The sequence below is a fragment of the Euprymna scolopes genome, chromosome 4 (assembly GCF_053919585.1).
Source record: "Euprymna scolopes isolate OS-2025 chromosome 4, ASM5391958v1, whole genome shotgun sequence".
In the NCBI taxonomy this organism is placed as follows: Eukaryota; Metazoa; Mollusca; class Cephalopoda; order Sepiida; family Sepiolidae; genus Euprymna; species Euprymna scolopes.
In genome coordinates, this window is record NC_136485.1 from 2395506 (window position 1) to 2418257 (window position 22752).

Sequence of the window (22752 nt, forward strand, 5' to 3'; positions counted from 1 at the left end):
GTTTGTTTAAGAACTTGTTTGGTTACAACAACCTCGACTACCATCGCGTATATTCTGTTGGCACGCATTTCCATTAAGTGTAAATCATAAATATAAATGAAAATATTTCACAAATTCCGACTTTTGTCGCCTCAAGAAACATATGCATATAAACATCTGGTTTTCCCTCCTGACATAATGTGTTAATAAATGCATATGCAGTTAGAATAATCATTACTCTGCTGCTATGCCACATACAATCGCTTTATGTTCTGTAAGAAAAGTTCGTATCAATTATTGAATTCTTTTCGGGGCATCTTCCAGTTTGGGTCACTGAAACATTATAATAATATATGTCTGTACTACATTATTTACGGTCAACAAATCAGATATAGGCAATTCTTTTATCATCGACACCAAACTGAAAAAAATGAATTTGTAAACAATGTAGCTATTCTTAATAAGTTGTATGGTAATAATATTTTTGTTAAAATTGAAATGAAGATGGAATTAAGATTACAACACAACAATAAGTTTATCTGAATGCGAATCTTTATTTCAAATGCCCTGTACATGATTTCGATTGTGGTTCATTGACGAAATTACAAGGTTAAACATGTGCTTCACATAAGGGATATGGAATCATCGGCAACTCAATGCCGATTCTGAATATTTCTGTACGTGTCCGATTTTGAAAGAAATACTCTTAATCATCCTTGTTCGTTCGACGTTACACTGGCTTAAGAATAGAATACTATTCAATACAATAATGGTTTTGGAGTTAGATGGAGTGTCTATACACTGAACAAATCATTAACAAATGAAGATGCGTTTTGTTAACAACATAACTAAAATAACAACACGTCTGTATTTGTGTGGTTTATTTTACACATGAAGTTTGCTTACGCCAATATGTTTATTCTCTTTCTCTGTTGCTTACAAATCTGTATTTTTTTTTCAAAAAATAGCACATATTGTATCTTTCGGATCATCATTATAGTGGGTATATCTATTTATAATGATCTGATTCACATGTATTACTTATGACTATGTCATATTATAGATACTATAATATGATTTTAACTAAATAATACATTCAAAACAAATCACTATTAGTTATACCAATAAGATATGCTCTATTTGTTAATACGTTAAAAATAATGAATTCCACACAATGTAGAATGTATTGTCGTAAAACTATATGCGCATTAAGCGATACTATAGATATAAAACCTCAACCATATTAAAATAAAATAGTTTTCCAAATCCACAAGAAAATTACGTCGTTTATTTATTATTTTTAGTGACTTAGGAGAAATGAGTTAGTTTATGGTTTTGATATTTTTGTTGCGATGGGTTGTCCAATTTACATATCAATTTTCAGAAGGACTAATTGGGATCAATATGTAAAACAAAATAAAAGTATACGTGATATAGGTATATGCATGTACAAAAAATAAACAAATTAGATTATACATATATCGTGTTCCTATTTGGGAATTATATTTCTTTCAAGTCTTAACACGTTTGTACGGCACTGTCCCAAAAACACCGTGGTCGAATGACCCGTTTGCGAACCGAAATCATTTTCTGGAGTTCCTTTTTAAACATGGGGTTCATAAACGCATAGATGAAAGGATTCACAACGTTGTAAAGAAAGTATGAATAGAAAACAATTTTGTTTGGCGGTACAAGTGCCATGGCTGTGAGCCAAGCAGGTAAAAAGACAACGATAAATACAACTGTAACAACGAATAGCATCGCAGCCGTACGGATGTTAGCCATCAACAGTCGTTCTTTTGGAGGAACTTTATGACGCATTGCAGCACGTCTCATACTGCCGGACGAGGACGAGGCGGCTGCGACAGCGGCAGCAGCAGCAACGACGACGGGTGATGGCGATGCACATGGAATTTCGGTGAGAAAACGGGTCTCGATTGTCGAATTGTCGGTACAACCAGGATGCGCAGTCGAAATACTGCGTAACGACCGAGACCGTTGACGTTTGATTCGTCGTGTAACGAGAAAATGGTAGATGAGTACATAGAGTACAAGCACGAGGCAAAAATCTACGAGAAAAAGAAACGCGTAGATTTTCTGGTATATATACCGAAAACGACGGCTCAGTAAAACCTCAGATGGGTTACACTTACCGATGTATTCGATGCTGTGGGTTACAATAGTCTGTTCGATGAAATATGAATGGTTATTGGATAATGATGGCTCAGCTGTGGATGAGATAATATCGCCAAAATATTGTATATTTTGATTTGACATTAGGTTTGGTGTAAGCCGGGGCAACTGCGTGGATGCATTTGTAAAGTGGTCGTATCCGAAGAATTCCTTACAATATGTATAAATTGTGTCGGTAAGATTAGCAGTTTTGCAGTCGATGGAGAAATTGCCAAAGTATTTCAAAGGTAAACTCTCATTACCAAAATTATCGGGTCGAGTAAAATTTAAAACGTAAGTCTCGTTTGATGTTTTCAACATATACACGCCATGTGTCAAACATGTAATTGTTCCCAGTCCGGCAGCGAAAAAAGTGAGAATTATTATAATTATTTTGGCGCGTTTACGATTCATAACGTTCCGCAACGAATGGCATATACAGAAGTAACGATCAAATGCAATGGCAACCATCACAAAAGATGAAAGTGGAACGTTAAAAGTAATGAGAAATAAGTAAGTTTTGCAGAAAAACTCGTATCGAACGTAAAAATCGATATATTCAATGACGATCGTATATGGGATTATGATGAGACATGTTATGCAATCAATTCCAGCAAGCGAAAGAATAAATATAGTGGAAGACACTTTGTCTTTCCGTTGTAAAAACACGTGTAATACTATTACATTGCCCAACGTTCCAACCAGACTAAAGACCGAAAGCATACAAAGAGATGGAATCAAGAATGGATCGACCGGAATCCCGTTGTCTGAGATCAGGATATCATCGTCTAACAGATGTGTTTGAGAATCGTTGCTGGTATTAGATGCTCTTCCATTATTTGTTAAGAACTCCATAATTGATATATATATATATATATATATATATATATATATATATATATATATATATATATATATATATATATATCTTTAGTTTACTACAGATATGTGGTTGGTGATACAAACTGCACTTTGTCTCTTATTTATTTCTTCTCAAAATTATGTCTGAATCATACATTTTAAAAAATCGTTTTAGTCTCAGGAGTGTATTAAAACTATATTATATGTTATTATATTTTCATTGTATATACTTATGTAATATTGATAAATTATAATAGACTTTTATACATCGAATAACTTATCTGGAACGTAATAGAAAGGAAACAAAAAACATAACCACGTGGATTAAATGGGTTGAAGTAAATCAGAGAATATAGGCATGGTTAATTGAGTGTTTAAACGTATACCATATATACGAGCAAATGATATTACGTCGCCATTGTATGTAGCTACTTATTTATACCGTCCAAACATATCAAATCAAATATAATGACGTGTACATGTGGACAGTCTGAATAATGTCTTCGGCTGATTAAATTGTTATTTTTTCTCTAAGAAATGATGAGTAAAGTTTGGTAGTGACTAATGAGAAAATAATATTTATTGAAAGCTACGTGGTTTAGTGTGTTGGTACAGGTTCATGTACTAAAGAAGTAAAAGATTAGGTTGATAGTCTAAAAAACTCATGTTAAAAGAGAGGTGGTGTGCCATGTCAGAAAACATATAATTAAGACTTCACATCACGAAAAGTTTTTGCAAAAGCCGGGAAAGATATGAAAGCAACTCGTTACCATTTGTCATCATATTTTTTATCGCGTAGGTCGTCAACTAATTAACGTGATATGTACATCACGGTTTGTACTGTTTTTACATAGGCATCGCCACTATATCAAGGCCAAGAGGCCACTTGAGTATAAGGGCTAAAGAGTAGAAATTGGACAATATAGTAACCGCTAGTAATTGAACTTCGGTAAATCTGTTAACTTAAATGGAACGGCTCATCAAAAACCTGTTTACGTTAGACTTGAAGACAACCATATTGTAGTCAGCTGGAAAGCAGAAAAAACGGAATACAATTCCATAGGCATGCAGTTCTAAGAAAGAAGCTGTGCTCATGGAATCTACGTTTAGGTTTAGGCACAGTTATAAATCGCATCTATTAAAACTCACATAAGTTGTTGTTTTTACGTATCTTATTCTTTAATATAAATTAATAAATTGATGAATTAAAATTTGGTATATTTGTAGGAGAACATTTTGTATTAGTGCGAATTGTAAACTCTTCGTTTCTAGTTCACATCTTATGTCGTTTACTGCATCACAATCACACAGACACATGGCATACGAATCCAAAAAATATCTGTCCAACAATGTGTAAAAGATGTGTTGATTTGATTTTCTAAAATGCCTCATACATAGTTCAAAAGAGAAGAGACATTTTATTATAAAATCGCTTTTAGTCGCTTATTCCATAATGTTCCCGGCATGGTAAACCTTTCTCTTGTCAAACTGCCCTTAATTAACTCCGATGAAAATAACTTGTAAATAAATGACCTTGTAACTATCCTTCAAATGCCAATTCTTCGTGTAGGTGAAAGTTTAAGATTTTGTTCTTTATATCTCGAGAACGATAAAAATATTTATGTGTAATATGTTTGATATCATTAGCACGTAGTATATACACAAATACGCCACTCACCAACATGGATATTTCTATACAGACAGACTGGATGATTTGAAAAGAATATATATTTCTGAATATGGATTACTGTGAACTAACATTTTATAAAGTATTCAGTAAGTGTCGAAATATCATTCAAAAATATATGTAATCACCGAAATGACAATAAAAAAAAAATTGCTAAAAGTATAAATTCGGTTTGAGTTTGATGTTTTGTGTTTCGTTCACATTCATAACAAACGTGCGATCGTAAGAGAAAATCAAAAACATATGAATATTTCGATTTGATTTCCAAATATCTATATATTAAAGAATACAATATAACAATAACCGCACAGGAAGTATATTTCGTTATAACGAGATCGACACAAGAATATAAAATATATATTTTAACTTAGATGTTATGGAAGATTTCCCAAATTAAATATATTTTATTTTACATGGAAGTCACCATTTATAAATCCCGGAAGCCACTCGAGGATAAGGGTTATGCATTGAATTCGTTATTATAAACGATTTTGATTTAGTAACTCTTAATGTCTATTAATAAATGACATGTTTAAAATAGTATAATTACAATTTACTATGCATTCATAACCGAATATTTATTTAATGGTGTTATAAACGGAATTTTCATGACAGTTTATTCGATGAATAAAAAATCAGTTGTTTGACGGGTATTGCTGAGTCAATTAATAGTTTTTCAAAGCGGTGTTACTGGTTTTACTTAATTGAATGCTGGAAATCAAGTATAGCTCTTTTCAAACTATGCGATAAAGATTATCGTCAATAATCTTGTAATTTTTCTTCATCCCATTGAATGGTACAATCCATTTCGGTTAGAAGTCTCAAGTATCATCTGAAAGAAAAAAGAAAACAGGAATTAATAAATAATAATAATAATAATAATAATAATAATAATAATAATAATAATAATAATAATAAATAATGAAAGCCAATTCTACCAAAATGTGAACGGAGGAAAAACAAAAACAGAACAACCAAATCCGACAGAAACAAAACTCTACTGGAGTAACATATGGAGAGAGCGACGAGATCACAATAGAAATGCTGAATGGCTGAAAGTCATAAAAGAAGAGTTACAACAAATAGAAGAATGAACAGTGGATAAAATCAGCAAGGAAACACTAAAGAAAACCATAGAAAAATGGCAAACTTGATAGCACCAGGGCACGATGGGATACATGCATACTGGTTCAAAAAATTCACAACCTTACACGAAAGGCTAGCCCAAAACCTGAGAAGATGTATACAGGAAGCAAGCGTACCAGACTGGATGACAAAAGGTAGACCACACTGCTACAGAAGGACACGGAGAAAGGAACCGTGACTAGCAACTATAGGCTAACCACGTGCTTACCAACTATGTGGAAGATACTGACAGCACAACTGAGGAAACAAATCTACCACTCACTGAATAACCGTGGACTCATCCCCGAGGAGCAGAAAGGATGCCAAAAAAGGAAAACGAGGAACACATGCCCTGTTATATATAGATAAAAATATACTAAAGGAGGTAAAAAGGAGGAGAATGAATTTAGCAATGGCATGGATCGTACAAAAAGCATACGACAGGATCCCCCATCCATGGATAATAGAATGGCTAAAAATATATAAAATACCAAGCAGGGCCTCTAATGTAACACAAAATGCAATGAAAACATGGAGACTGGAATTGACAGTTGATGGACAACACATAACAGAAATTAACATGCAAAGAGGCATCTTTCAAGGAGACTGCTATCAACACTACTGTTCATCATAGCAATGATGCCATTGAGCAGTATTAGCAAGGACCGAAAAGGAGCTAGAGACACTAATTAACACTGCCAGGATCTTCAGCCAAGATATCCAAATGGAATTTGGAATGGAAAAGTGAGCAGAACTAGTTATAAGAAAAGGAACACTGGAAACGACGGAAGGCATGGAACTACCCAGCCAAGCAGAAATGAGGGCACTAGGGAAATAAGACGACTATAGATACTTGGGAATTCTGGAAGCGGACACCATCAGAGCAACATAAATGAAAGAGAAAATTAGCAAAGAATACTTCAGGAGAACAAGAAAACTCCTGGAAACGAAATTATATAGCAGAAACCTAATAAAAGGTATAAATACATGGGCAGTATCACTAGTAAGATACTCTGGACCGTTTAGAGGGTGGACAAAAGAAGAACTGAGACAATTCGACCAGAAAACCAGAAAACTCATGACCATGCATAATGCACTACACCCAAAGGACGATATTGACAGACTCTATGTGAAAAGGAAAGTCGGCGGGAGAGACCAATCTGTATAGAAGACTGTGTGGAGGACACGAAAAAAGTACTAGAAAAATACATAATACAAAACACTGAAAGGATAATTATGGCAGCGAGAGACACTGAAAAAAAACCCCAGAAAACAGAAAACAGAGAGACAAACGACAAAACGAGAAAAGAGAAATGGGAAGAGAAACAACTCCACGGAAGATTCATAAGAATGACAAAAGATGAGAATAACGAGAACACCTGGACATGGATGCGAAAAGGAGCTATACACCGAGAAACGTTGGTTACAAAGACGGTGTGCATCGAGCAGAGTTCTATTAATCTATTTCAATTTTATTTCTACTTTCTCTACTCCAAAGTTACCTAGGTAGATGGGTCAAGCTTCGTTGTCATTCCCAAGTTGAACAATAAAATCGCTCATAACTATCAGGATTTAATAAATCCTGAAATTTTTAATGTAAGTGTATAATAATAATAATAATGATAATGATAATGATAATGATGATGATGATTATGATGATAATAATAATAATAATAATAATAATAATCATAATAATAATAAATTACTTATAAGAAAGGGAAAACTGGAAACGACAGAAGGCATGGAACTACCCAAGCAAACAGAAATGAGGGCACTAGGGAAATAAGACGACTATAAATATTTGGGAATTCTGGAAGCGGGCACCATCAGAGCAACAGACAAGAGTAAATTGGAAAGGAATATCTCAGGAGAACAAGAAAACTCCTGGAAACGAAATTATATAGCAGAAACCTAAAAAAGGTATAAATATATGGGCAGTACAACTAGTAAGATACTCTGGACCGTTTAGAGGGTGGACAACAGAAGAACTGAGACAACTCGACCAGAAAACCAGAAAACTCATGACCATGCGTAATGCATTATACCCAAAAGACGATATTGACAGACTCTATGTGAAAAGGAAAGTCGGTGGGAGAGACCAATCTGTATAGAAGACTGTGTGAAGGACACGAAAAAAGTACTAGAAAAATACATCACACTGAAAGGATAATTATAGCAGCGAGAGACACTGAAAAAAACCCCCAGAAAACAGAAAGACACACGACAAAACGAGAAAAGAGAAATGGGAAGAGAAACAACTCCACGGAAGATTCATGAGAATGACAAAAGATGAGAATAACGAGAACACTTGGGCATGGATGCGAAAAGGACATATAAACCGAGAAACTGAATCTCTAATAACTGCAACACAAGATAACTCGATAAGAACCAACCATATCAAAGCAAGGATCGACAAAACACAAGAAAACAGCAAATGCAGACTCTGTGGACAAATAGACAAAACGATAAACCATATAATAAGTGAATACAGCAAACTAGCTCAAAAGGAATACAAAATAAGGCATGACCAAGTGGGGAGGATGGTACACTGGGAATTGTGCAAACGACCGCATTTTGAGCGTAAAGACAAATGGTACAAGCATAAACCCGCAACAGCACTCGAAAACGAGAACCACAAAATCCTATGGGACATGGACAGACAAACCCATCCAAGCAAGAGGACTGATGTCGTAATAATTAACAAGAAAGAAAAATCCTGTCAAATCGTAGACTTTGCTGTCCCAGCTGACCACAGGGTGAGTATGAAAGAAAAGGAGAAACGAAGCAAAAACACAGAGTTAGCCAGAGTTAAAAGGGATTTGGATGATAAAGAAAATCAAAAGAGTACCGATAATAGTAGGAGCACTAGGAACAATTCCGAAAAACTTCGAAAAAAGAATGTCAGAAATTGGAATCAGAGGAATAACTGCAAAAGTACAACGACTAACGATAATGAAAACGACTGAAATATTAAGGAAAACCCTTGAATGCGGTGAATAATACAAGAAGACAATATAACGAATAAGCGTTACAGGGAATGAAGAACACCGAAACTGCATATCTACAAGGTCTCACACACCCCCACCATGCATCCCCCCATTGTTTCATCACCGTTCCCCCCAATAGAAACGTTATATTAAATGGCCGTGAAGGGTCAATAAGCACTGAAAGACCGAGGAACGAACGCCAACCAGACCTCGGCTGGACAAGCGCAAAGAGAACTGGGACGTTGGGGAGGCTGAATGCCACTAAAATTCCAGTATAAATAAATGGCCACTACCAGCGAGAAATCAATGGTAAGCGGCTGTTGCGATGATGCAAATTAATTTGAAAATGCTATCAAGGAGGCGAAGAGAGCTGGACGTCTGGGGAGACTTGTTATCACTCAGCTTCCAGAACAGGTTTCCAATCAGATCGTTTGTTGACTTGCGTGAAATCTCCATGTGAGCCAATAATAATAGCAGCATTGATAATGTTAATAATATCAATAATAATAAGATTTGTCATGAAACATTCAATATAATAATAATGAGGGAAGCAACACCACCACCAATAACAACAATATTAATAATAATAATAATAATAATAATAATAATTATTATTATTATTATTATTATTATTATAAAATTAATAATAACAATAATAATACCATTCGTAATAATAATAATAATAATAATAATAATAATAATAATAATAATAATAATAATAATAACAATAAGAAGAAGATTTGTCATAAAATGATAAATATAATAATAATGACACACTCGCAACACAACCACCACCAACAACAACAACATCAATACACCCACCACCACAACCAACAACAACAAAAATAATAATAATAATAATAATAATAATAATAATAAAGAAACAACAACAATAATACTACTACTACTACTACTACTACTACTAATAATAATAATAATAACACCTTTGAAACCAATGAAATAGAATGTTTATCAAAATGGGAGCGGGAGAACAAGACCGAAACAATCGAACTAACCAGAAACTAAAACTTTCTGAAGCTGTTGTGGCTTGCAAATAGCCACAAAGATAAGAGAACAACGGAATAGAGTTTAAGCAATGTATTACTGGAACAACAGCATAAAAAGGTTACAACTGAAAAGAGTAGTAAACGTCACCGAGCAGGCGAGGGTCGCTCTGGTGTTTAATCCACACCTGGGATCAGAAGGTCTATGGTTTATATAATGGATAGAACAGTTCATTTGGAGGGGGATTCAACCGCAACCCCCCTCCTAAGCTTATTTCCGCGGCTGTGAAAATCAGTATTTCTTTCTTTTGGGCAGACCACCAAGGGGTCTTTGCACTTCCTCTTTCTGCCGGAGCGTCTCGGTTCGGTTCGGACATCCCTTGGGGGGGGGGGGTCTATGTCAAAACAGTCATACACAATTTGAATCGCTTCACTGCCGTCCTGCAGTGGTTCTTCTTGATCCTCGTAGAAGCGTTTCCTGATTTGGTTCAGGTGTCTCTTATGTTGGAACTTTGGGCCCTGAATGATGTATGTAACATGGCCGATTCTTCGTAAGATCGTATCCTGATCCCAAAAATAAACGTTCTTGCTAAAATGTCTAAAATACACATTATCTCCGCTGTTAAACCGTTTCATTGGCATTGTAGAGGTTATGTTGTGTACTATGTGTAGCAATTTATCAAATACGGATTTTATTTTCCATCCAAACATGATTTCTGCTGGGGATCCCGCATCTGGTTTGTTCGAATTTCTCGTGATTCTGTAAACCTGCAGAAATTGCTGAAGGGTCTTTTCTGTCGGTGTACACCACGCCTTTTTTAATGCTCTTTGAACGTATCGACGAAGCATTCGGCCGTTACTTCTAGCATGGTACTGGGGTATCCTAATATGCTTGTCTTGATATGTCTTGCAGAATTCTCTGAACTCTGTCGAGGTGAACTGTGTAGCGTTGTCGCTAATCAGACAGTCTACAACACCAGACCGAGCAAATAATTCCAATAAAAAAAGTGTCGTTTTTGCCGTGGTCGGTATTTTGCATCTTAGTACCTCTGGCCATTTAGAGTAAGAGTCAACTACTATTTGGTAGTAAAAATCCTCCACAGGTTCCGCATAATCGATGTGGATCCTCGACCATGGTTGTTCAGCCTTGGGCCAAGGCCTATATGTTATCGGTGGTGCTTTTGCAGCTAAAGCACAGCCTTTGCATCTGTCCACCATGTCGGTAATATATTGGTCCATAGCTGGCTAATAAACAAAACTTCTCATTAGGCGTTTCTTTCTGTTTATCTTTGCGAAAAGAAGCAAAAACAGGTCTCGTAGTGTATACCAAACGCAAGGAAACAGAGTATAATCACTTATAAACACTTCTAACAGAAACACAAACTGACTGTAGGAAATGAAAAATGAAAAAAATAATAAATTATGTACGTCAGTGCTCTTTTTTATTTATTATTAGATAACGAAAAAATATTTACCATAACGATTAAACTAATGACGTAATTTTCATGTCTGGTCAGTAAAATTACGATCGTGTAATTATCTTAAAAAACCTATAGTTTCTTTTTTTTTAGTGTACATAAAAACAAGTACTGCAAGTAAAGCCTTTTATTATTTTAACTCCAAACGTTAGAGAGCTAAATAGACAGGATTAGCGCTACTATAGGAAGCAACATTTTGTGTTACAGATGTGTTCCCCTACATAAGCCTCACTAAACCAGGATTAGGGACAAACAAATTCAACTTGCCTCCTCCCTTGAGGCTCTCATTCACAAATATCCGTGGGCTTAGAACTAACTTAGCTGATGTTGAAGCATTTCTCTGAACAAATACCCCGGATATCTTAGCACTAAGTGAGACTAACCTACACTCCTCCATTCCCTCTAACCACTTTAACATGACTGGATATCTCCCACTCTGCCGTAAGGACTCTGACAGACATATGCACGGACTTGGAGTTTACATTCGTAATACCCTTCCCTTGACTAGAGAAACAAACCAAGAAACAGATGATCAAGCCTTTATGTGCTTTAGACTAAACATGCAACACAATATTAGCTACTATTATTTTCTCTACCGCTCTCCCTCGACTCAGGACTGCTCCATAATAAACAAAGTATCTGACAGCATAGACACGGCACTGTCCCTCGACACTAGCGCACAAATACATGTATTTGGTGACTTTAATGTCCACCACAAAAACTGGCTTGGATTCTCTACTCACACAGATGCAGCGGGCAGCAAAACCCATAGCTTCGCTATATCTCACTCCCTATCACAAGTTGTTACGTTTCCGACCCGTTTCCCTGACCAGGAAGAACAACACGCATCACTTCTAGATCTGTTTTTGACCACAGTTCCCGATGACTGCATAACGAAGGCCCACAGCCCACTTGGGAACGCTGATCATGCAGTGATAATGGTTGTAATCGCCCTAAACTCTAGACCCATAACTGAAGAGCCAGTGCTCAAAACAACAAGATATTATAATAAGGCTGACTGGGAAGCCATCAGGGAACTAATTAGAGATGCTCCATGGAAAAATATTTTCTCTCTCCCTGCTGAACAATGTGCAAACGAGACCACTGACTGGTTCAAAACTGCAATCGAAGCGCATGTTCCCATGCGGAAGTTTTATAGTAAGCCCCACTCTCCCCAATGGTTTACGTCGACTTGTGCAACTGCCATTGCTCAAAAGCAGCATGCATACCGTAGGTTTAACCGACATCAGTCTAGTTCAAACAGACTGAAGTATATAGAAGCTAGAAATAACGTTAAGAAAGAAATAGCGACAGCTAAGAGAGAATTTACGGAAACCACTAAAAAGCGCATCGAAGCACAAAAACTAGGAACTCGAGACTTCTGGAAAATCTACAACAGTGTAGTAAATAAAGGGCAATCAACAATTCCCCCACTTACCAACAATCACGAGGTTGTCTTCTCAGAAACTGACAAGGCTAACATGCTTGCCAGTCGGTTTGCCTCAAACTCCACACTGGACCCTTCCAACCACCCCCTACCTGACTTTCCTATGCGGACAGACGCAACACTAGACGATCTGAAAACCACCCCTGCTCAGGTGCATGCTATCATAAAAAACCTTGACACCTCAAAAGCATGTAGACCCGATCTTATCCCAGCTGTGCTATTAAAAATGTGCTCAGCCGAAGTAGCTCCAGTTCTCTCCAAACTCTACAACAAATGCCGTAATGAAGCTTGCTTTCCGGGCTGTTGGAAAACTGCTTCTGTTGTACCAGTATTCAAGAATTCTGGCGAAAGGACAGACCCATCAAATTATCGCCCCATTAGCCTCCTCCCACTTTTTGCCAAAATATTTGAGACAATAATTGACCATACTCTAGTCCATCATCTTACAGATGCTAAACTACTGACTGACAAACAATATGGATTTAGACAAGCCCGTTCCACAGCAGACATCCTCACTGTGATCTCTGAACGTATATACAATTCACTGGACAAAGCGGGGGAGGGCAGAGCGGTAGCTCTAGATATATCTAAGGCTTTTGACAGGGTATGGCATGAGGGTCTCCTCAGTAAAATCAGATCATAGGTATCACTGGTAGAATACTTAACATAATTAAATCCTTCTTAGATAAGCGAAAAATCCAGGTTGCCCTCGACGGTCGAACATCTAAACAATATGATATAAATGCGGGGGTGCCCCAGGGTTCTATCCTTGGACCTCTATTGTTCCTGATATTCATAAATGACCTCCCCGACAACATTGCCTCTGAGATGGGTATATATGCTGATGACACTACACTCTATGGCAGGCACGACAGGAAGACGAATGAACACATTTCTAAAGAAATGGCAGAAACACTAGAGGAAGACCTCCAATTAGTAGTGGAATGGGGACAAAAGTGGTTGGTCGCGTTCAATACTGCCAAGACTAAACTAGTTTCATTCAATAATTACAAGAAACCCTCTCTACCACCCATAGCAATGACCAACGACTCTTTATCTGAGAGTCCATCTTTCAAACTCCTTGGCCTAACGTTCACAGGAAACATGAGTTGGAACAATTACATTGAAGGCATTGCCAGGGCCGCTGCAAGAAAGGTGGGCTCTCTCTACCGTGCTAGAAAACTACTAACACCCGAAAGTATCCTGTACCTCTATAAGGCCACCATTCGCCCATGTATGGAGTATTGCTGCCACATCTGGGCTGGTGCATCTGCTACTAGTCTCTCGCTCCTTGACAAGGCTCAAAAGAGAGTCGCAAACCTTATAGGCCCTGAACTGGCATCTAAGCTTCAGCCTCTGTCCCATCGACGAAATGTTGCATCCCTCTGCCTTTTCTACAAGTATTTTAGTGGTGAATGCTCTGACGAACTGCAATCACTTGTGCCCCCACGACGTGAGCACCCTCGACAAACCCGACAGGCTGCTAAATCCCCCCCACACTGTAGAGATCCCTAGATGTAAAAGATCTTTTTACTCCAATAGTTTCTTCCCCAGAACCGCTAGACTCTGGAATTCCATTCCAGGTCCCTGCTTCCCCAACAGTACTGACGTGCAGAAGTTCAAGTGTAACGTGAACCGACACATTGCTGTCAAAATCCCTACATAGTACCCAGTAGTGTTGCCCCTGATAGTAGCCCCCTACACCAAAGTGGCAATTTGCCTTGTTTGGGGTGAAAATGTAATAAAAAAAAGATAAATTCTAGACATGGATTCAATGACTCATATCTTCTGCTGATGCAGTTCTATAAGGGGGGTTTATTCTTAGAATATCATAGCGTCAATATCTACAACTGAGAGATAAAACATTCAGCTCATGTATGCACGAGTTCAGTCATCATGTCAATACAATTCACAATAACCTTTGATCGATTTGGGCGGAATTATACGAAAAATCTTCTCGTAAATCTAATTGGTTCATCTTATGATTTGACGTCATTTGGTATACAATCTGTTTATATTGTTATTCACGTTTTAATACCGATTTATATGTGCTAACTTTTCATTTCTCCATATTTCAGGGTCAAATAATAACTGCTTCGATATACTGTATAAATCAAATTGTTAGTTTATTGCTTCAATATACTGTATAAATAAAATTGTTAGTTTATTGCTTCAATATACTGTATAAATAAAATTGTTAGTTTATTGCTTCAATATAATGTATAAATAAAATTGTTAGTTTATTGCTTCAATATACTGTATAAATAAAATTGTTAGTTTATTGCTTCAATATACTGTATAAATTAAATTGTTAGTTTATTGCTTCAATATACTGTATAAATAAAATTGTTAGTTTATTGCTTCAATATACTGTATAAATAAAATTGTTAGTTTATTGCTTCAATATACTGTATAAATAAAATTGTTAGTTTATTGCTTCAATATACTGTATAAATCAAATTGTTAGTTTATTGCTTCAATATACTGTATAAATCAAATTGTTAGTTTATTGCTTCAATATACTGTATAAATCAAATTGTTAGTTTATTGCTTCAATATACTGTATAAATTAAATTGTTAGTTTATTGCTTCTATATACTGTACAAATCAAAGTGTTAGTTTATTGTTTCAATATACTGTATAAATCAAATTTATTTATTGCTTCAATATACTGTATAAATAAAATTGTTAGTTTATTGCTTCAATATACTGTACAAATTAAATTGTTAGTTTATTGTTTCAATATACTTAATAAATTAAATTTATTTATTGCTTCAATATACTGTATAAATCAAATTTATTTATCGCTTCAATATACTGTATAAATTAAATTTATTTATTGCTTCAATATACTGTATAAATTAAATTGTTAGTTTATTGCTTCAATATACTGTACAAATCAAATTGTTAGTTTATTGTTTCAATATACTGTATAAACCAAATTTATTTATTGATTCAATATACTGTGTAAATAAAATTGTTAGTTTATTGCTTCAATATACTGTACAAATCAAATTGTTAGTTTATTGCCTCAATATACTGTATAAATCAAATTTATTTATTGCTTCAATATACTGTATAAATAAAATTTATTTATTGCTTCAATATACTGTATAAATTAAATTTATGTATTGCTTCAATATACTGTATAAATCAAATTTATTTATTGCTTCAATATACTGTATAAATCAAATTTATTTATTGCTTCAATATAATGTATAAATTAAATTGTTAGTTTATTGCTTCAATATACTGTACAAATCAAATTGTTAGTTTATTGTTTCAATATACTGTATAAATCAAATTTATTTATTGCTTCAATATACTGTATAAATTAAATTGTCAGTTTATTGCTTCAATATACTGTACAAATTAAATTGTTAGTTTATTGTTTCAATATACTGTATTAATTAAATTTATTTGTTGCTTCAATATACTGTATAAATCAAATTTATTTATTGCTTCAATATACTGTATAAATTACATTTATTTATTGCTTCAATATACTGTATAAATCAAATTTATTTATTGCTTCAATATACTGTATAAATTAAATTTATTTATTGCTTCAATATACTGTATAAATCAAATGTATTTATTGCTTCAATATACTGTATAAATTAAATTGTTAGTTTATTGCTTCAATATACTGTACAAATCAAATTGTTAGTTTATTGTTTCAATATACTGTATAAATTAAATTGTTAGTTTATTGCTTCAATATACTGTACAAATCAAATTGTTAGTTTATTGCTTCAATATACTGTACAAATTAAATTGTTAGTTTATTGTTTCAATATACTGTATGAATTAAATTTATTTATTGCTTCAATATACTGTATAAATCAAATTTATTTATTGCTTCAATATACTGTATAAATCAAATAATAACTGCTTCAATATACTGTATAAATCAAATTTATTTATTTCTTCAATATACTGTATAAATCAAATTTATTTATTGCTTCAATATACTGTATAAATCAAATTTATGTATTGCTTCAATATACTGTATAAATTAAATTTATTTATTGCTTCAATATACTGTATAAATCAAATAATAACTGCTTCAATATACTGTATAAATCAAATTTATTTATTGCTTCAGTATACTGTATAAATCAAATAATAACTGCTTCAATATACTGTATAAATCAAATTTATTTATTGCTTCAATATACTGTATAAATCAAATTTATTTATTGCTTCAATATACTGTATAAATCAAATTTATTTATTGCTTCAATATACTGTATAAATCAAATTTATTTATTGCTTCAATATATTGTATAAATCAAATTTATTTATTGTTTCAATATACTGTATAAATTAAATTTATTTATTGCTTCAATATACTGTATAAATCAAATTTATGTATTGCTTCAATATACTGTTTAAATTAAATTTATTTATTGCTTCAATATACTGTATGAATTAAATTTATTTATTGCTTCAATATACTGTATGAATTAAATTTATTTATTGCTTCAGTATACTGTATAAATCAAATTTATTTATTGCTTCAATATACTGTATAAATTAAATTTATTTATTGCTTCAATATACTGTATAAATCAAATGTATTTATTGCTTCAATATACTGTATAAATGAAATTGTTAGTTTATTGCGGGATATTATCCGCATCTTCTCAGTTGTTGATTCACGACGTTTCGGTCAACTATTTCTCTTGCCTTGTGCAGGTTGTAACCGCGACGGGATATGGGCCCCGAATCTCCTAACTAAATCCTCAGCAATTACTGCTTTCCGTAGTGTTTGTCGTCTCACAAGTTTTTTGCTAAGTAATCCTCTGGCCGGCTTTGTGTAGAATGGAAACCGATATCTTCAAACAATTCTCACCTCGAACTGTAGAGATTCAACGTCTTGATCCACTGCACCAATTAAATAATATATAAATTAAATCGTGTATATTAAATGTTGTATTCAGTATTCAATTAAAAGGAACCTCCACAAAATCGGCAAAAAACAGAATACCCCATATAATTATGGTATAGGCATCACAAGACACGCTACTTGATACGTTATTATCGGATATAAGATATGCCCTTTGTTTCCACCGTATTTTAAACGTTCAATATATTGTACATCAAGCTTACACATCTGCTTATTCATATTAGCCATATGTTATCAGTTGCAATGGTTGAGTCATGCCATATGGAATACAGTCTCATACTTTGCAAATTTCATGAAAAATGACTAAATCAAGTTGATAGTAAGTCAATATTGACATTATAAATACATATATTAAACCCAGTTGAGGAAGAATAACACATTTTATTCCTAAAAACATTTATCGTTCCTTATTTGCATTCTTAGCTTAGGTTCTAAACCGAAGAAAAATTGAAGTTTTATACGACAGACATATTTACAAAATAATGGCTGAGTACTTATACATAAATATATCCTTTTATTTTCTGGATGTTGCGTCGGCATATTTAAGCACATCACGTAAACTGCTGAAATATGCTGCGCCCTGATCAAATGTGAAACCGCTTAAAAAGTATCTATTATTGAATTTGGATCCTTTTTTCGAATTCTTTCATAGTTATTCAATGACTGATCGTTTTGCCTTATTTCGACGCTTTCCATGAGCTGTCAGAATTTAACAACTCCAGTTCCACAAGAAACATCTATTTCCCTGTAAAGTACCAACTGCGATCGTAATAATTCCGGGCAACGTCGAGGCGATATGGCAAGTACTAAATATCCGTTGAATAGTCAGTTGTGTAAGTGCATTTTCCATTTTAAAGTTATTACTTTTTGCGGGTTTACATCAGCTAATCGAAAGGATGGAAATAATAGCAAATTTCTGTAACTAAAAAACATAAATTAATGCAGATCAGCATACATGTTCGTGACGACTATATTCTCAGATTTCGTGATTGCAGAAAATCTACCCATGATGCCGTCTTGTTTATCACGACATATTCATTGTTCTATGTCTAAATATGTTTTTAGAAACATAATACAAAACATTTAGACACGCATATATGCTCTCAGTAATGAGAAGCAAACAAATTACACGGAATATAACCGACAATAACTTTTCTTAATGATATAAAACCACATATTCTAAATATGAAAGTATATTTGAACCAAACGAGTAATAGATTGTTTTGGGTGACCCTCGTGATAATGTATGCATATGGGTATTTTTGGGTGTATGCATGTATGGATATATGATCTTTATGTACCTGGGTAGGAAAATTAATTTAATTAAAAAAAAAGGATAAATGAATAAATAGATAAAAGAAAGTAAGGAATGAAGGGTGAACGAAGGAAAAGGGAATAAAGAAATTAGGGTGAATGAATAAAGATGAAGGTAAGTACTACAATATATAAGCTTGTATACGCAGTTTTTATAACCTAAATACTACGATTTCTGTCATATGTTATTATATATTATTATTGTATCGTTATACATCTTATGTATATCTGCGTAACCATCGAAGGAGTGCTTGCTTAATATGAAGATAGGCCTATGAACTTCAAGCTGAATTCACTATAAATTTTTACGTAGTATACATTTTTACGTAGTAAAAAAACCCTGCAACTCAGGAAAAAGGTAACAAGCGGGTGGGGCCGTGTAATATAACTATGCGTGTGGAGTTTGATAGAAAAAGAGAATTATGTAGTAAATGAATTCATGTCTATTTTTATTTTAGATGTATCATTTGGTGGCAGGGTACATATATATATATATATATATACATATATATATATATATATATATATATATATATATAAATGCCTGTATTTTTTGTAAGTATGTATGTGTAAGTGTATTTATGTATGCGTGTATGTTTGTATGTATATGTGTGTATGTATATTTGTGTGTGTATGCGTATGTATATGGATGTATTTGTATATGTGTATGTATGTATATATGTATATATATATATATGCATATATATTTCTGAACTATTAAAATAGACTGTCTCGTATATGATAGTTGTAGCAATGTATATTACAAGAATGTATGGATGCCTGAATGTGTTTGTATGTATGTTATATATGTATATATACACCCGTGTGGAGTGTAGTGGCATGTTATTTCATATATAAAAGGGTTACCACTTAAGTGAAGTAAAAAAAGGCAACTTATTATTATTGAAAAAGGTATTTGCATATGTGCATGTATTGCTGTGTTTTCCTGCGTTGTGAGTGAGCGGGTTTCTGTGTGTCCCTGCGCGTGTGTGTATATGTGGGTGTATGCGGTGGTCTGTGTTGGTATCTATATGTGTATGTGTCTTGTATACGTCTGTGGAGATGTGGAGACACGAGTAGATGGGGATGTTGTCTACGCCTGCGGATGGTCTGAATGTGTATGTATTGTGTGTATGCTAGTGCGTGTGTGTATATGTATGTGTGTATGTATATGTGCATATATGTATCTGTGCTAAGATATAGATGTATATACGTGTGTATGTATGTGTATGTATATATGTATATGTGTATATATGTATGTCTTTGTATGTGCATATGTATGTGTATATCTATATATGTGTGTGTATGTATATGTATGTGTATGTATATATGTATATATACACACACACACACACACATATATATATATATATATATATATATATATATATATATATATATATATATATATACATATATATATAGGTTGATTTATGAGGACGTGTATCCAGTTGGGGTCCACGGGTTTTGGGGTTCTGGGGTTCCCAATCATACAGTCTTGTTATTATTATTATTATTATTATTATTATTATTATTATTATTATTGATATTGGCGGTGTCATTAGTATTATCAATATTACAAGAATTATTATTATTAGGATTATTAGTGGAATTAATATTAGTTTTGATATGATAACAGTCATGATGTATGGTACCCAAGTGTTTACATGAATGTCTGGATTTGAGATTCCACTATGGATATTACTACGTATGTAGGTATGGATGTAAACATGTCATAACTGTATATGACCAGTATATGTCTATGTATGTCTGTATGTGTGTATATATACGCGGGTGTAGCAAGGTGAAGGCGTTTATAAGTATACTAACATATATATATATGTACATGTGGAGTTTAGATAACTTTCGAGGTTTTATGTTTATTCTTATTTTGTTTGTTTATTTGTTTTTATTTTTTATTTTTATGTATTTTTTATTTTATTTTTTAATTTTTTTATTTATTTGTTTTATTTACCTTATTTTAATTTTAACTTTATTCTTGCGTAGTTAGTTATTGCCTAGTTTCAGTACGTGTGTGTGAGTAAAATATAATGAACAGCATATATTCGCTTTTGAATATATGTATTAAAGTGTGTGTGTGTGTTTGTTTGTGTGTGTGCTTGTGTGTGCATGTATGTGTGTGGATGGGTGTAGTTTGAAAGACACCGGTCAGTACTCAGGGACCATAGGAAATGTTTTTAATTTGCAGACTGTAAGACAAAAATACTAAATTCTCAATGATCTGATGCCATAAAAACCAAAAGATGGGATGGATAAAGAGAAAGGGAAATGAAAAAGAAGATGTTTATTATCTTCAAAGACCTCACTTGTCCTCTCACCGCTTTATGACTACCACCCAGGTAACATTCTAACTTTACAAACGAAATAGGAAAATGTTTTTGGTTGAAATATCAGTTTTCGACGGTAATTCTTGGCCTGAAGACGTAGTCCCCAAACGAGGGTGATTACAGAAACATGTATGCACATATGTAGCAATTAATTTTTGTTAAAATAAATTTAATATACCTGCTCTGTTCACTCATTGAGCACTCTTTGGTAGACACAGGTTTCATTGGATGTACTTCTAGGAAACTAAACTCGACTGGCTATATATACATATATATATATATATATATATATATATATATATGTGTGTGTGTGTATATATCTTTTCAAGGGAAATAAGGTAAAAAAACGATAAAAGTGCTCGATATGTTAATAGAGCGGTATATAATTTTTTTAATTTTTTATTGAGCCCATAATAAATTTACATTACTGTTTCCATTGGATTTTCACCCCAGGAGATGAGGTAGAGTACCAATTTCATCGGAATTTATAGGTGGACTGAAGTTTACACTTACAGAAATGGATAGGTTATCGAGGGGGTATTAAATAGAGAGGGAGGTCGTGTGGTAGTGTGAGGAGGTTTTATATTAGAATTTCAGTTGTAAAAAGACGCTAAAGAGCTTCTATTAGATACGTTTGAAAAAAGAAAAAAGAAAGAAAGAAAAGTAGACGTTAAAGTTTTAAAAAATACTTAGGGGGAGTAGTGGGAGTAGAGGTTTTTTGCGTCATGGTATCTGTTGTTGTGTAAGAGGGAGTGAGAGTTAGTGATCAGTAGCCACCGTAGCAGTTGGTAAATATTGTCACCATGGCAACGTATTTTTTATGAGGACACCGGATTTTAGATCCTTTGGAGGTGTTATTGATATCTGCATAAAATTAAAACATATAATTATATAATTCGAGATGGATGCGGATGCTGGGGGGGAAGGGTATGAAGGGGGGTCGACATAAACCTGGGGGAAGGGGGAACCATTTAATGCGGATTAAAGTTGATTATTGATGATAGTAAGAAGGTGGAAAGTAGGGGAGGGGTCGATATAGACGGGGGAAGGGGGGAAGTGCAATTAATGCAGTATTTACATTTTGTAGATGTTGTTATTAAGGATAATATATGTTGAGAAAAGAAAAAAGAAAAAAGAGAAGGGGGCAGGTTCGGAAAATATAGATAGGTGGGCGGATAGAGGATGATTGTTGATGATAGTAAAGATGGGAATTATTAATTAATGATGGGGGAGTCGACATAGACCGGGGGGAGTGCAATTAATGCGGTATTCACATTTTGTAGACGTTGTTATTTAGGATAATATATGTTGAGAGAAGAGGAGAAAAGAGAGAAGGGGCAGGTTCGGGTAATAGAGATAAATAGGCGGATTGAGGATAGTTATTGATGATAGTAAAGATGGGAAAAGTAGAATTATTGAGTTAATGAGTCGGATAATA

The 22752-nt window shown here is 33.9% G+C and overlaps 1 protein-coding gene across 4 annotated transcripts in view; it reads right to left on the reverse strand.

The window, feature by feature from the left end:
* Window positions 1–513: 513 nt before the first annotated feature.
* Window positions 514–22752, reverse strand: part of LOC145266422 (uncharacterized) — a 442016-nt gene continuing 419777 nt past the window's right edge. For all 4 annotated transcript variants that reach the window (XM_080122111.1, XM_080122092.1, XM_080122105.1 and 1 more), the window contains one exon: window positions 514–5531. In XM_080122111.1, coding sequence (XP_079978237.1) covers window positions 1498–3006 — 1509 coding nt within the window. In that variant the 5' untranslated portion in view covers window positions 3007–5531 and the 3' untranslated portion in view covers window positions 514–1497. The remainder of the gene's footprint in view (window positions 5532–22752) is intronic.